The sequence below is a fragment of the Caretta caretta genome, chromosome 15 (assembly GCF_965140235.1).
Source record: "Caretta caretta isolate rCarCar2 chromosome 15, rCarCar1.hap1, whole genome shotgun sequence".
Classification (NCBI taxonomy): Eukaryota; Metazoa; Chordata; order Testudines; family Cheloniidae; genus Caretta; species Caretta caretta.
The window spans coordinates 25254214-25267898 of NC_134220.1; the positions used below are offsets into that span (position 1 = coordinate 25254214).

Genomic DNA, 13685 nt, shown 5'->3' on the forward strand with positions numbered 1-13685 from the left:
CGCTATGGAAACGGCGGCCCGCGGCTCAGAGGGAGGAGGGCGGGGCTGGCGAGGCCACGGGGGGCTGGCTTCAGCCTTCTACCAGGGTGAGGGCTCGGCGGGCTGCAGCCGCTCTCCCCTGAGCGCCCCTCGCCCGTAGCTAATGCTGCCAAGAACGTGTGGGGGTGGGGATGTCCTTGAATACCCCCGGGAATGGCCTCGGCCTGGCTCCCGGCATGGGCGCTCCCCCCCAATAACTAGTCGCCAGGGGCAGCGCACGAGTCAGCCGGGGGTTCTCAGACATTTTAAGGGGGTTACCAAGGGTGGTGTTGGCCCTAGGCCTCAGCAAGCCCAAGCCCCCAGCCCAGGGCAGAAGCCCTTGGGCTTCAGCTTCGGCCGCCTGGGGCAACGGGGCTCAATCTTTGGTCCCCCGTGCTGGGGGAATTCTGCGTCCCTGCGCTTGCGTAGAATTCACGGCCCCCGCAGATTTCTTTGCTTCCCCACAGAAAAAGGACTTCTGACGGGGAAGCAAAGGGTTAGTTGCAAGAGTGGTCACGCGCCCTCTCCCTGGCACTGCAGGCAGGTTGGTTTGGGCAGCCGGAGCAGCCGGTAGAGACGTAAATCACCACCGGGGCTGGGTAGTTGTGCATGGGGGGTGGGGGGGGAGACACCGTCCCTCTGGCTCACTATTGCAGCATGCTCGATGTGGATAGGCAGGGCTTTGGGGTGTTTCTGAAGACGCAGGCATGGGGCAGGCTCTGTTCCCTCAGGCAGAGCAAAATGTAGCAGCCTGCCTGCTTAGTGAATTGTTCCCATTGTCCTTAGTGAATTCCCCCAGGAGTATAAAGCCAGTGTAAAAATTTTAAAGCTCCTTTACATTGCCAGAATGGTGTAAAGGAGCCTTATTGTAAAGGACAGTAGGGCCTTATAAATGCTTATGGTGCTTTAGTGATTAGAACTGGTCTAAATTTTTGGACTGAAAAAATTTCTTGTCAGCATGTGCTTCATGAACTGACCTTTTTGGAGATGGTCAATATAAATTTCAGAGGGGTAGCCATGTTAGTCTGTATCAGCAAAAACAAGGAGGAGTCCTTAAACACCCACCCAGGAACCAATCCCTGCAACAAACCCCGTTGCCAACTCTGTCCGCATATCTATTCGAGGGACACCATCACATCAGCCACACCATCAGGGGCTCATTCACCTGCACATCTACCAATGTGATATATGCCATCATGTGCTAGCAATGCCTCTCTGCTCTGTACATTGGCCAAACTGGACAGTCTCTACACAAAAGAATAAATGGACACAAATCAGACATCAAGAATTGTAACATTCAAAAACCAGTAGGAGAGCACTTCAATCTCCCTGGACATTCGATAACAGACTTAAAAGTGGACGTTCTTCAACAGAAAAACTTCAAAAACAGACTTCAATGAGAAACTGCAGAACTGGAATTAACTTGCAAACTTGACACCATCAAATTAGGCCTGAATAAAGACTGGGAGCAGCTGGGTCACGACAAAAAATTTTCCCTCTGTTGATACTCACCCCTTCTTGTCAACAGGTCCACATCCACCAATGGGCCACATCCACCATGCCTGAATTGGCCTCGTTAGCCCTGATCCCCAACTTGGTAAGGCAACTCCCATGTTTTCATGGCTGTATATTTATACCTACTTACTATAGTTTTCACTCCATGAATCTGATGAAGTGGGTTATAGCCCACAAAAGCTTATGCCCAAATAAATTTGTTAGTCTCTAAGGTGCCACAAGGACTCCTCATTGTTTTTTCAATATAAATTGTGAATTTAGGTCCCCAGCCCTCACTTGCTCTTCAGTTGCCTATGATGTAACACTGAGCATATAGCTGCATATATCTGTTGACTAATAACTAGAAGTAAAGGGTCAATACTAGCTACATTACTATTAGAGGGGTTTGGTGATTTCCTTCAGTGCTCCCCACTCCCATTCTCCATCCACTGTAGCGTAGTTTAAATAAATTACAAAAATAATTAAAACCATGATTATATTGCCTTATTTTGACAAAAATATGCAAATTTTTCAGAATTTTAAAATATTGTACACAGAATTTTTTATTTTTTTGGCGCAGAATTCGCCAAGGAGTAGGTAGTGTAGTAATTTTTGTTGTCAAAAGGGGGTCACGGTGCAATGAAGTTTGAGAACCACTGGTCTAGACCCACTGTCTTTTCTTCTGGAATAGCGTCCACATGGGGGCTATTCTGGCCCAGCTCTTGCAAAACAGCTCCCTCTGCAGTAGCTATTCCAGGCCATTTCCCTGGGGCAGGCCAATGTCTTCACAGCAGTGGCCTTTCTAGTGGCTGTTTTGTGCTGTTGTATAATTGTCAGGATATCTAGAGCTCTTGTAAAGGCATCTTTCTTAAATCTAAATAAATACATATACAGTATTACTCCTGTGGGAGCATGTGCAGAATTTATATCGTCCCCCCCCACCCCACCCCACCCCAGATTTCTTTGCTTCCCTAAAGAAAAATGACTTTGACGGGGAAGCAAAGGGAAGCCACAAGAGCGGCCATGCGATGCTCCCCAGCAGTATGTTTCAGGTGCCAGCAGCCAGCAGAGAGGTAAATCACTGTGGCTGGGAAAGACCCAGCTGGTGGCTCCTACCCCGCGCTGGGTTCAGCTGCTAGTCCTGGCTGGGCTGGGGATGGGGAGGACAGGACTTCCTCTTCCCCTGCACAGCCTCTGGGGCCAGGTCAGACCCACCCCCAGAAATCTCTGCATACTCCCCCACCCCACTTCCTACACCCATAGCTCCTCAGCTGCAGAGGGAATGATCCCTGTACAGGGAGCTGCTCCACCATCCACCTAACCCATGTGCATCCAGACCCGCTCATACCCAATCCCTCCCAGAGCCTCACTCCCCTGCACTCAGAACCCCTCGATGAGCCCCACTCCCCCTGCACCACCACGATGAGCCACCCACACCCGGATCCCTGCCCCACTCCCCCAGCATCTAGACCGCCCTCCCAACTGAGCCCTCCCAGACCCCCCCGCTGAGCTCTAACCCCACACAGTCCCCTCCCAGAGCCCCAACCACCTTCACCCGGACCCCCTGGCAGAGTCCCATTAGCCCCAACCACCTTCACCCGGACCCCCTGGCAAAGTCCCATTACCACTGCACCCAGATCCCCCCTGCACCGGTATCCCTCACTGAGCCACCCACACCCAGATTGCCCCACAGAGAGCCCTCTCTACACACAGCTGGATCTCCCCACACTAAGCCCCTATACACTTGGATCCTGCCTTGCTGAGCCTGCCTGCCCACACCTGGTTCACCTGGCATGGAGTGACAGAGCTCTGGGGTGTTTCTGGGGCAGGCCCAGTCCCTGCGCTATGTCAGGGTTAGGTGCAGCTTCACCACTGAGTCCGTATCCAGGGGGGAGCTGCACAGTGATCTCCCACCTCTGTGCAGCCAGTGACCTGTGCTCCCCAGTGTCATGCTGGAGCCTCCATATTTATTCGACAAATAAAATTTGCAGAATTTTAAAATATTGTGCACAGAATTTTTAGGCGCAGAATGTCCTCAGGAGTAACAGTATGTACCAACAGAGTTTACAAACCACACCTAATTTTACATTACAAGGGCCCATATTGCCTTCTTTATCGCACATGTTTAAGGCTAAAATATTAATCAAGATACTCAGCAGTATGCAAGATGCTTTGTCTGGTGTGGACCCTCATACTAAATTAAACTTTGATTTTGCCTTTAAGGTTATAAAAGGAAGGGGAAAAAAGGCTTATTTTTTTAAAAAATCACTTTATTACAAAAATGTATATAAAGCAAACTATAAATACAGTGTTCATATAAAATTGCATTTAGCTAATAAACAAGCCAGTAAAAGACTGGCTTTTTCAATAAAAGGGTTACACAGGCAAAAACCTGATGAAAATATTATAAATCATCTCCTCCTGCGTATACCATTTCAAAGAGAACTTTATCTACAGTCCTGTTTTCTACCTAGAAAACAATTATTCCCATATTGCATCTGAATAGTACAACAATTAATATAGATTAAAACACCAAAAGATACAGTTACGGATTAAAAATAGGGAATTAAAAATAGGGAATTACATTTTTTGTTTGGTTTAAACACAAAACGTTTGGAAAACAGAGAATATGCATCATGCGTTCACCTGCTGAGATACAGGGAAAAAAAATTCATAACAGAGGCCTTCCTACATTATCTTTCTTCGGTGCTAGTCAATCTAAAAAATAAACTTGTGATCAGATTTCAGACAATTAAACTGTTTTCCAGTTTCAAAATATCATAAAACAAATCCCTGCACATGAAAGAAAAAAAAATACACAGATGCTTCTGTTGCTGAACTTCAAAAGGAAAATTACTCATCTCTGTATTACCTGGTAATACATTATTCAGGTGAATAATTTTCAGACTACTTTCGTTTTGGGGAGAAGATATCAAAGTGAGAAAAGAATAAAACACACTTAAAGCAGATAATACCCACTAAAAGGGAATTTAGTGGGGGGAAAAGGAAAAAATATATTTCAAACTTGCCTCTTCACAAATGAAATTGAACTACAAACCGTGTTGAAAAGAACTATAGAATCCATCCATAACACTACAGCCTGGATCCTGCAAACATACACAGCCATGCTTACCTTTACTTCGACATGCATGCAGGATCAGGGCCTAAATATGTGCATTCTGTCTCTAACTGTAAACAGACTCGGGGATGCTATTATGTTGTTCTACGAGGTAAGTGCACCCTCTGCTTTATACAAGCAGTTTCTGGCTCCTGATAGTCACAAATAGGAGATTTGATTTTAAAATAATACAGAGCATGCACCAATACAACCATTTGTTGCTTATAGGGATGATGCATACAGCATTTGTGATGTTTTTAAATGTTTAGCAACATAGATTTGAACACTTTGAACAATTATTTCTTTCACACCTATAAAAAAATGCCACCTTCTCAGCTACATGCTGTTTCATGGAATTACATGCAGGAGGTAATGGTTGGTGCGTTTCTATAATGTTGCTATATAGCTAGTTTTAGTTTCTTTTTCTTGGCCTTCATGACAGGTGGTAATGAAATCTTAAAAGCAGTCCTGAAATAATACAAGAAAAAAAATAAGATATGCTGAATACATTTCTAAGCCAAGCCTACACAAGCAAACAAAAGTCAAGAAGTGTACTTACTCGCACGTGCTACAAATAGGGCTGAAGTTGCAGAATACTGGAAAATAAAAGAATAGGCCAGTTTCACTAAAATAGTTACCTTGAAACAAGAGAAATTAGGTCAGTTCTGTTAAATATATTTGTAAAACTTACTTGACAAACACACAGAGCAGACATAACCTATTTCAATGAGATTTCGATGACAGAAGCAAGCCGCTCGATAGTCAACATGAATGGGGGGTGGAAGGATTAGTTGGGATCTTTGCTCTTGATCAGGAAGAAATACCCACTGTATAAATTTAAAAAAGGGGAGGGTATTTTAGAATCTGGGAGGAAACTACTGTGTTAAACGACTTTGCTATGTACACCAAAAGTATTGCAGAGAAGAAAGTTACCCTCCCACCCGCCAAAGAAATTCACCTCTATGACTGCATTGGTCATTAAGTAATTTGAGGAAGAAGGGAATTTTGTCCTCATTCACCTTCCAGGAAATGTTTTGATGCTCATACCGCAATAAATAAAAGATGGCCTTTTAAAAATCAAGTCATTTTAAGACATGACTATTAATTCAACATCAATTTTAAGCATGTGTGAGTTTAGTGGGGGTTAGAGGTGCCAGAATGATACCCCGGAGACACATCACAAGTTTATCCACAGAATCCATAAAGAACAAAGAACAGTGATGGAAGGTTTGCTGCCCCTCATTCCCTCCTACCACCACCACGACGCCTCAAATTCTAACCTGCTGCAAACACCTCTGCAGCTAAGAGCGTACTTCAGTTGTCATGGCCCATCCACTCACTGAGCACTATACAGCAAATACCAACCAGATTGTCAGTTGCTGTCAATTTTGGTGGGTTCTGCATCATAGGCACTTGTCCGCTAGGAACTGGATTAGACCAATTCATTTCAAGTAGACCAATGAACAGCCATCACATAATACCTACTTTCAGTCATTACCAGCCTGGCCTGGATTGAAACCAGCAACCCAGTAGTACAAGCTTATATCATATTGTCATTTTCCTCCAAGTCTCCCCAGGCAAAATCAATGTTATGCACAAGCGCTTCAGGTAAGTGATATTCTTAGATACTTGGAGAGATATTTCCCCTTGTTCAGTTTCCCAGTCTTCTTTCACGATATCCCCTCACCACAGTGAAGCGTCACACATGACTATGCCAGCCAAGTGTGACAGCCCTCCTGCAAAGCCTGTCCCTTGTGATGCTGGTCCATACCCTCCCATGACCTCCCACTGCAGCATCTACTGAAGCATATCACACAGCTGAATCCCTTCGAGCAGTCAGGGTTCCCAACTTCCATGTCAGCTCAAAGGGTCTGCTTCTGCTCCCAATGAAGTCAAGAGGAATTTTGCAACTGACTTCAACAGCAGTAAGAGCAGCCCTCAAGTGTTTTTTCAAGTTAACTTACCAGCAAATACTGCAAAAGGGATGGCATCCGGGGCACTTTCAAGTATTTGCCTCCTGTAATGTCACAAGCCTGGAAAGCACAAGTTTCAAGCACTTAACATAGGAACAATTTTGACACAAACCTGAACAGAAATTGCTATATGCTACAGAAAGGTTAAAAAAGTCACACATTTTTCAAGTCCCACAGATTTCAGATTCTAAAGAAGTCAGTTGCCCCAGATATGTCCATCCCTGGCTTTTGAACAGCCTCAGGGGAAGCTTAAAGGGGGAGGATTGTCCATGGAGAGAGATATGAGCAAGAAAGCGTCTCCCCTCTCTTTGGTACTGCAGTAAAGGACAGACGTTAGAAATAAGTAGATGTGAATGGACCTCAAACTTAGATACAGAGCCAACTTTATTTTTTAATTAAGTTTCTTAAAATCAGAGTTCTTACATTGCTTATACACCTGAACATTTTTTTTTTTTTTTTTTGCTGGATTCCCAGTTGAAATTTTAAAACTGAAAGAATCCTCAATTGTTTCTTGTACTATCCTACATTAAGATTCTTGATTCATATATGCCACCAAAACCAGTGCCTACTCAACAAATTTTTATCCCTGGAAGGAGGGCAATAGTTTCCAGCAATCAGTGTCTGTTAAACAGAGAACAGTTCAGATTCAGGACAGCATGTTCCAATAACAGGGGGAGAGGAACTGATAAAAAAAAAATTCTGATGTGACAGAGTTTCCAGGAGATAAAGTGGAGAGAGCTGGATTTAAGATTTTGTCACATAAAAGGAAGCAAATGGGAGCCTGTTCATTATCGCACAAGACTGAGGCTTGATTTGCGCAGTTCTGATCTTTCCATCTCCAATCAAAGGGTGCAAAAAGTTTGAGAGAAGAGTGATTTCAAATGTGTCAAACAAGCGGTCACAAAATAGCTATTTTCAATTCTTCATCTAAGAACCAACATAACAAATGAGTAATAAAAGTATATTATACCTGCTGTAGGAGTCCTGAATCAGAGTCCAAAACACAGGCATCAATCAAAATATTCTGAAACCAAAACAATGAGGCTTACAGAAAATGGAAATTACAATAGTACAATAACTATAACTCTCCATTAGCATTACTGCTGAGATCTATTTTAGCTGTAAGTCACATTACATACATATGAACAGACTGCTGAGGCTATGGGCCTTCGGCACCAAAACAAGTCTTTTACTTTAGCCATAGCATGTACCACATCATCCACCCTTCCCTGTCCAATAATTGGCAATATGGGAAGGACCACAGATGAAGCTTACCTAATATACAGTATCTAATTCTAAGGTGTAGGGGGTAAGGCTCAGTAGTAATTTTGGCCATTTTCTGTTACAGTGTGGTGATCTGGATCTACATTTTAGCTTAGCTGCCTCCTCCCGTGGCAAGAAGATGCTCAGACATCCCCAAGCACCCCTTAATTAGAAGCACATACATAACAGGGAGAGACAATCTTTATGTTTACATGTTGATATTGAAATAATTGAATATTTATCATAATAAAACATTAACTTCACCTGTTTCTGTGCTGCAAAGATCACATTCATGAAATTCATATACTGCAATGCACTGTCTTCTGCAGCTTTTATGACCTAGGTAAAGCAATTGACACCTGTTAGCCTACACACTACTACTACTGGATATCACAGCTCATTAAGAAAATTTAATACAGAAGCTCTTACCAAAATTCTTGATTTAATTTCTTGGCTGGCTACATATTGGAGACAAAGAAACATGAATTAGTGTTTCACAGTTACTCCACAATTTCAAAGAAAAAATATTGGAGGCTAATGTATGGAGTATGATCATACACTTCACTTGCAGCAGGTACATGAGAGACTGCTTTATTGGTATACTGAGAAGACCAAGTATCATGAGAAGAGCAAGACAGAAAAATCTGACAAATACCAGCAAACTTAATTCAGCATTGGTGTGAAAGCAGATACCACCACATTCATTCATTCTCAAAAAGCAACTGGATGGTAAAAAGCAAGGGAATTTCAGTCTCTCATTGACAATTCACTAATTCAAACAAAGACCAAGTCACAAGCGTGTGACAGTCATCATAATGACTTTCGGGTTGTAATTTCAGTCCAACGCATAGATGTTCACATCACAAAACCACCAACACAAATGGCTGTATTAATTTGCTGTCATAAAGATCAAATTACATACAGTGTCATAAGGTGATGCCCCAAGAGTCCTTTCAGGCCTTAATCACAGACCACAACCACTCCAGGTCTCCTTCACCAACACCAGACTTTATTATAGTCTTTCAGCAGGTCACAGCCTGCAGTGTTATTTACATGTATTTACATTCCATAGCCAGCTGCCCCACTTGCCTCTAGGAAGAGAGCAGTACAAGCAGCACCTAGTTCTGCCTTCTTCAGCCTTCCTTCAAGATTCGCACTTTTCCTTCCTGTCAATTTATATAATCCCACCTGCTGGGGTTGCTTCTGCTTCCATTAGCCTTTCAGTTGTAGTGCTATTCAGTTAATTGACACCCTCTGTCAACTACCTGTCTTCCAGTTAAGTCCCACTTAACATATACTGGTGGGTATTACAGTGACAGGGTGCTGATTTAGCTCCTGACTCAGCACACCCTGTTACACATGTCAACCCCTATACTGCTGATCTTCAATCAGTGCTCAAATTGGGCAGTTTAGATTATTAGGACAACCAGTACTGCCCACTGCTGCCAGTTGAAAAAAGTTCAGCATCCCCCCCAGTTCTAAAACTCAGGTAAATATTCAAGTAGAAGAAAAGACAATACCTTTTACTTCCTTGTTCATCCTGTGAATATCTATTCCACTTGGTATTCAGGAAACATTTTATTCTAGGAACGTCTGAGAAACAGATCTATAAACCTTCCAAAACAGAAAGGAAGTGTACTACCTGTACTAAACAATTTTACCCTCTTTTACCAACACACACTTTACTGAAGTTTCTAATCTGATGGTATTATACTCATAAGTCATAACTTTAGCATAATAAACTGACAATATTCTAACACAGAATGCTACCACAGAAGAGTTCAAGATTCCCTACAATAACAGTGTGAACAACATAAGGTAGAGAGAGAGAGAGAGAGAGTTTGAACATTCCAGTATTAAAAAGGATACAACAAAGTGCTTTAGCAAGTGATCCTGCCAACAAAGTTTCCGTTTGCTGGCCCTTCATGTCAGCTGTAATCCAAAAATACACAGAATTGACCTTTGTACAAATTAAAAGTATTTGAATACTAAAAACATTTCATTTGAATTGTGTCTTGGGCAAATAACATGAAAACATAGGCTCTAATAAAGGTCCGATAATTCAGTATCCCATTGGCCTGAAACAAATAATTAACAAAGCACATTAACAAAATATGGAGCGATGGAGAAGAAGCTTCGGAAGACAAATGCAAAGGGAGCTTTCCATCAGTTCCTAGGGCTCTTTCCAGCTGTTTTGTAGTTATTCATATTAAGCTTAGGAATTTCCTTTACTTCATCCAGACCTGTAGACAGCCATCATATCCTTAGTTACCATTTAGCCAACTGTCTATATTTCAGTCTTTATTAAGTCAGCCCCTTAGGTTTTTTGCTTTTCTCTGAATTCCCTCCAGCTTGATTACAGCTTTCTGGTACTGAGCTGCTTAGAATGGGACAAAATATTTCAGGTGTGTTCTAAACAGTTGTACAGTTGTTTTTGCAACCCAGCTCCCAAGTATATTATAATCATTATAAAGATAGGTAAAATGTGGAACTTAATCTCCTTAACAATGTCCTTTTCACATAACATCTCAAAGTATTATTTTTCTTACTTTAAACAGCATTTAAAAAAACTAACAAGAATGTGGAACCAAATTAACCAAGATGGCTATATTCTTTAAAAAAAAAAAATCTTACTTTTTGTCATCAGGTCTTTAAGCTCCTCTGCGATTACTTCATTTATTGCAGTTAATAATTCATATTTTCCATCTTTGCTGCCAGAGCAATTAGATTCTACGAAACTACCACCATCTCCAAAGAGATCTGCAAATGCCCAGTGCTTTCCAGGGTACAAGAAACGACTAAAAGCAAGAAACAGCAGCACACTACTAATCATTTGTTTTTAAGGAAATAAGTGAAGAGCCACAAATTCAACCACCATGACAAAATTTCATTCCAAACAATTCTTAGTACCCAGGACACTAATAACTATGTAAGGAGTGTGTTTACAAAGCCCTAAACGGCATAAGCCCCACCAACATTAAATACTTTCGCTTTGACACTCATCCTAATGGGCACTGGCATTCAGATACCATCTGCCTTTAAGGAACTCCCCATCATTTCTTAGCTCAGCAAGCAAGCACCCTGTTATTCTGACAATCTCCAGGAAGGGAATTTGCACCTCTTTTGTTAACAGTCAAGATTTAAAAGTCAAGGTTTTTATTTTTAATTTCAAAAGCTATTTTTCTTCACCTCTTTCTTCTTACAATCCATTTCTCTTGTTTCCTTTTGCATTCAATCATCACCAACCCAGAATCCCCTCCCCTCGTTGTTTTTATTAGTTTGCTTTTTTTAAATGGTATCTAATATATCATGTATTTTAACCTTGGTTTGAATTATTCTCTTCAGCACACGGAGATATTCAAAAGAGGAAGATATGAAGGGAAGTTTTATAAATAAAAATGATACTGATATAAGGAAGTTATTGTACCTTTCTTGTGTATGACTTGCTATTACAGCAAGTTTGTTGCTGCGATTCATAAATAGATGTGAATTTCCCAACACCATGACTGCATCCAGGCATTTTGATAATGTAAACTATTGAAAAAAGAAAAATCAAGAAAGGATACGTATGAAAATCTCAGAAAAATAGATGTACCATAAGAGTCACTGCATTTAAATAAAAGAACTTTTAAAAAATCTGCACATACAGGTAATATTTTCATTAGGGTTTGGAATTTACAAAGGGAATGAACATGAAATTCAAGAGGCAGATAATCCTCTCTGTAGTAGGTGGGAAAGTGTCTGGGAAAGTGTTTTTCCCACTTCTATGTATGTGCATAGAGAGACAGAAATGGAAATTAAAATAAATATTATATATGATAGACTGACACCCCAGAACCGCTAATAATGATAGTCATGCTCCAGAACATGTTTGGCCTTGGAATACCATTTATATATGGTTCAGCACCTTCAAAGCACAGTACAAAGATTAACTAGTTAATCCTTACAAGAACTCTGATGTGGGTATTATTATCCCAGTTTTAAAGATGAGGAAACCAAGGAATAGAGATTTTACAATTTTCAAGTGTCCCCTAATCAACTGTGCATGTCCAACCTGAGAAACCAACAGCCTGGTTTTCAGAGGTGCTGAGCACCGACAACTTCTACTGATTTCAAGGCCCAAGATGCTTCAAGTCGAGCTCTTAAAATTAGTGGCCAATTTTGAAAATTTCCGACTAATTTACTTGGCCAAGACTCCAGAGCAAGTCAGTGACAACAACTGGGATTAGAATTCAAGAGTACCTGACTCTCCATCCTGTATTCAGTCAGATAAACTGCTGCAGTGCAAACCAATCCAGCATATCATTTGTTTAAAGGGGCATTAGACATGACAAGATATTATTGCAACTCTTTTATCATCATGTAATATTGACATAATTTTGAATCCAAAGAGTATTTCACAATTTCTCCCCAGCAAATGCAGTTCAATTTGGATCGTCATGCATTTAAAATAAAACAGAGTTGTCAAAAAGTTACAGAAAAAGTCTTTTGGAAAACTTCATTGTGACCCCATGCTAGTCAGGAAGCCTTACCTCTGATTCCCCTAGCACTTTCTTCCCCCACCAGATAGGGTTGGTGTCAACAATGATGACTAAGAGATTTAGCTCATCATCTAGAAAAGCAATAACAACACATATATTTGAGAAAAGACAACACACTGACACTATGGCATCAACAGCTCCTTTAGAAATATGGGAAGGCCAAAACTTAAAGATCCATAAGCTAGATCCATATTTGGTTTGTTGCCCATTTAGTTGAGTGTGCATAACTGTTTGCAGGATCAGGGCTGTATATTCTACTACTATTAGACACATTTTTCTTTAGGAACACTTTTCAGTTTCACACACAATAGCAAAAAAAAAAAAAGTTAGCAAGAATGTGTGATCACACGCTAAGATTCAGCATAACTGCAGTTATTCCATAAATTTATTACCAAAAATTCCATGAACGGCATAAAACATGGAAGGGGAGTAGAATGTATTATGTTATGCACAATGAAGCATTATATATTTTTGAACCCAGATATGGGGGGGAAGACACACTTTAGAAATGCAGAGACAGTGTCAGGGGCTATTCCCGAGCTAATTCGATTCTAGTGTTTTGCTTACACCCGCCTGCTTTTCAGGATTTTTATCAGCCTCTCTGGGAGTCACAGATCCCAGCGCAGGAACAATGATTTAAAACAAATGGGGGGAAAGAGATAGAATTACTGTGGCTGCATGTGAATGGCAAGAGGGAAAAGAGGTGTTGGCTGCTTACAAACCCCAGCTGGCTCTTAACTCAGCGGCCCCCGATTGCAAACAGGTGGGGGCCTCGCAGGCAGCAGTTGCATCCGCTGGGGGGCGAGGGAGGGGACAACCCGCCGCCCCTTCTCTCCCACCCGCCGGACGGCGGCGCTCTCCGCCCCCAACGGGCGCGCAGCCCCCGGGCTGTCAGTAGAGGGCTGGAGAAGGAGACAGGACGGGGCCGAGGGCTCCCAGCGGCAAAACCCGCGGCGGGGAGAGGTGACAGTAGAGAGGCCTCGGCCCGGACCCTGAGGAAAACGCGGGGGAGATGAGAGGACCCCCCCACACACACACACACACACACACACACACACTTCCGGCGCGGCCCCCGGGCGACAGAACAGAGGCGCCTGGCCAGGACTCACCTGCGCTCATAGTGCCCAGCCCCAGGCAGGCGGAGAGCAGACACCGGCTTGGCCGCCACTTCCGGCGCCTGGAGATGAGGTCACCCCTCACTAGTCGCACTGCACCAGTACGTCATGCGTGATGCGGCAGGAGCCGGCCTGTGGCCAAGGCGCCGGTGCAAGCCAGGTC

At 42.5% G+C, this 13685-nt stretch overlaps 1 protein-coding gene across 2 annotated transcripts; it reads right to left on the reverse strand.

Annotated features, from left to right (window-relative positions):
• Positions 1–3761: 3761 nt before the first annotated feature.
• GTF2H3 (general transcription factor IIH subunit 3) lies at positions 3762–13665 on the reverse strand. Of its 2 annotated transcripts, XM_048821159.2 has the most exons (13): positions 13517–13665; positions 12399–12478; positions 11294–11400; positions 10501–10664; positions 9736–9798; positions 9387–9416; positions 8296–8324; positions 8131–8205; positions 7574–7627; positions 6595–6663; positions 5322–5457; positions 5190–5226; positions 3762–5098 (listed from the first exon to the last, which is right to left on the reverse strand). In XM_048821159.2, the coding sequence occupies exons 1-13, from the start codon at positions 13524–13526 to the stop codon at positions 5029–5031; spliced, it is 924 nt and encodes a 307-aa protein (XP_048677116.1). In that variant the 5' UTR covers positions 13527–13665; the 3' UTR covers positions 3762–5028. The 2 variants fall into 2 exon arrangements, with proteins under 2 accessions (XP_048677116.1, XP_048677118.1); XM_048821161.2 differs by lacking the exon at positions 5322–5457 and having other exon boundaries at positions 5190–5268; positions 13517–13622.
• Between the last annotated feature and the right edge of the window lie 20 nt (positions 13666–13685).

Excerpts from the sequence above, each read along its gene's own strand:
- GTF2H3 (XM_048821159.2), bottom strand. Across the intron at positions 11,401-12,398 it reads AAGTGCTAGGGGAATCAGAG|TTTACATTATCAAAATGCCT; the intron begins GTAAGGCTTCCT and ends TTTTTTCAATAG. Across the intron at positions 5,227-5,321 it reads CTGCTCTGTGTGTTTGTCAA|TATTCTGCAACTTCAGCCCT; the intron begins GTAAGTTTTACA and ends TTTATTTTCCAG.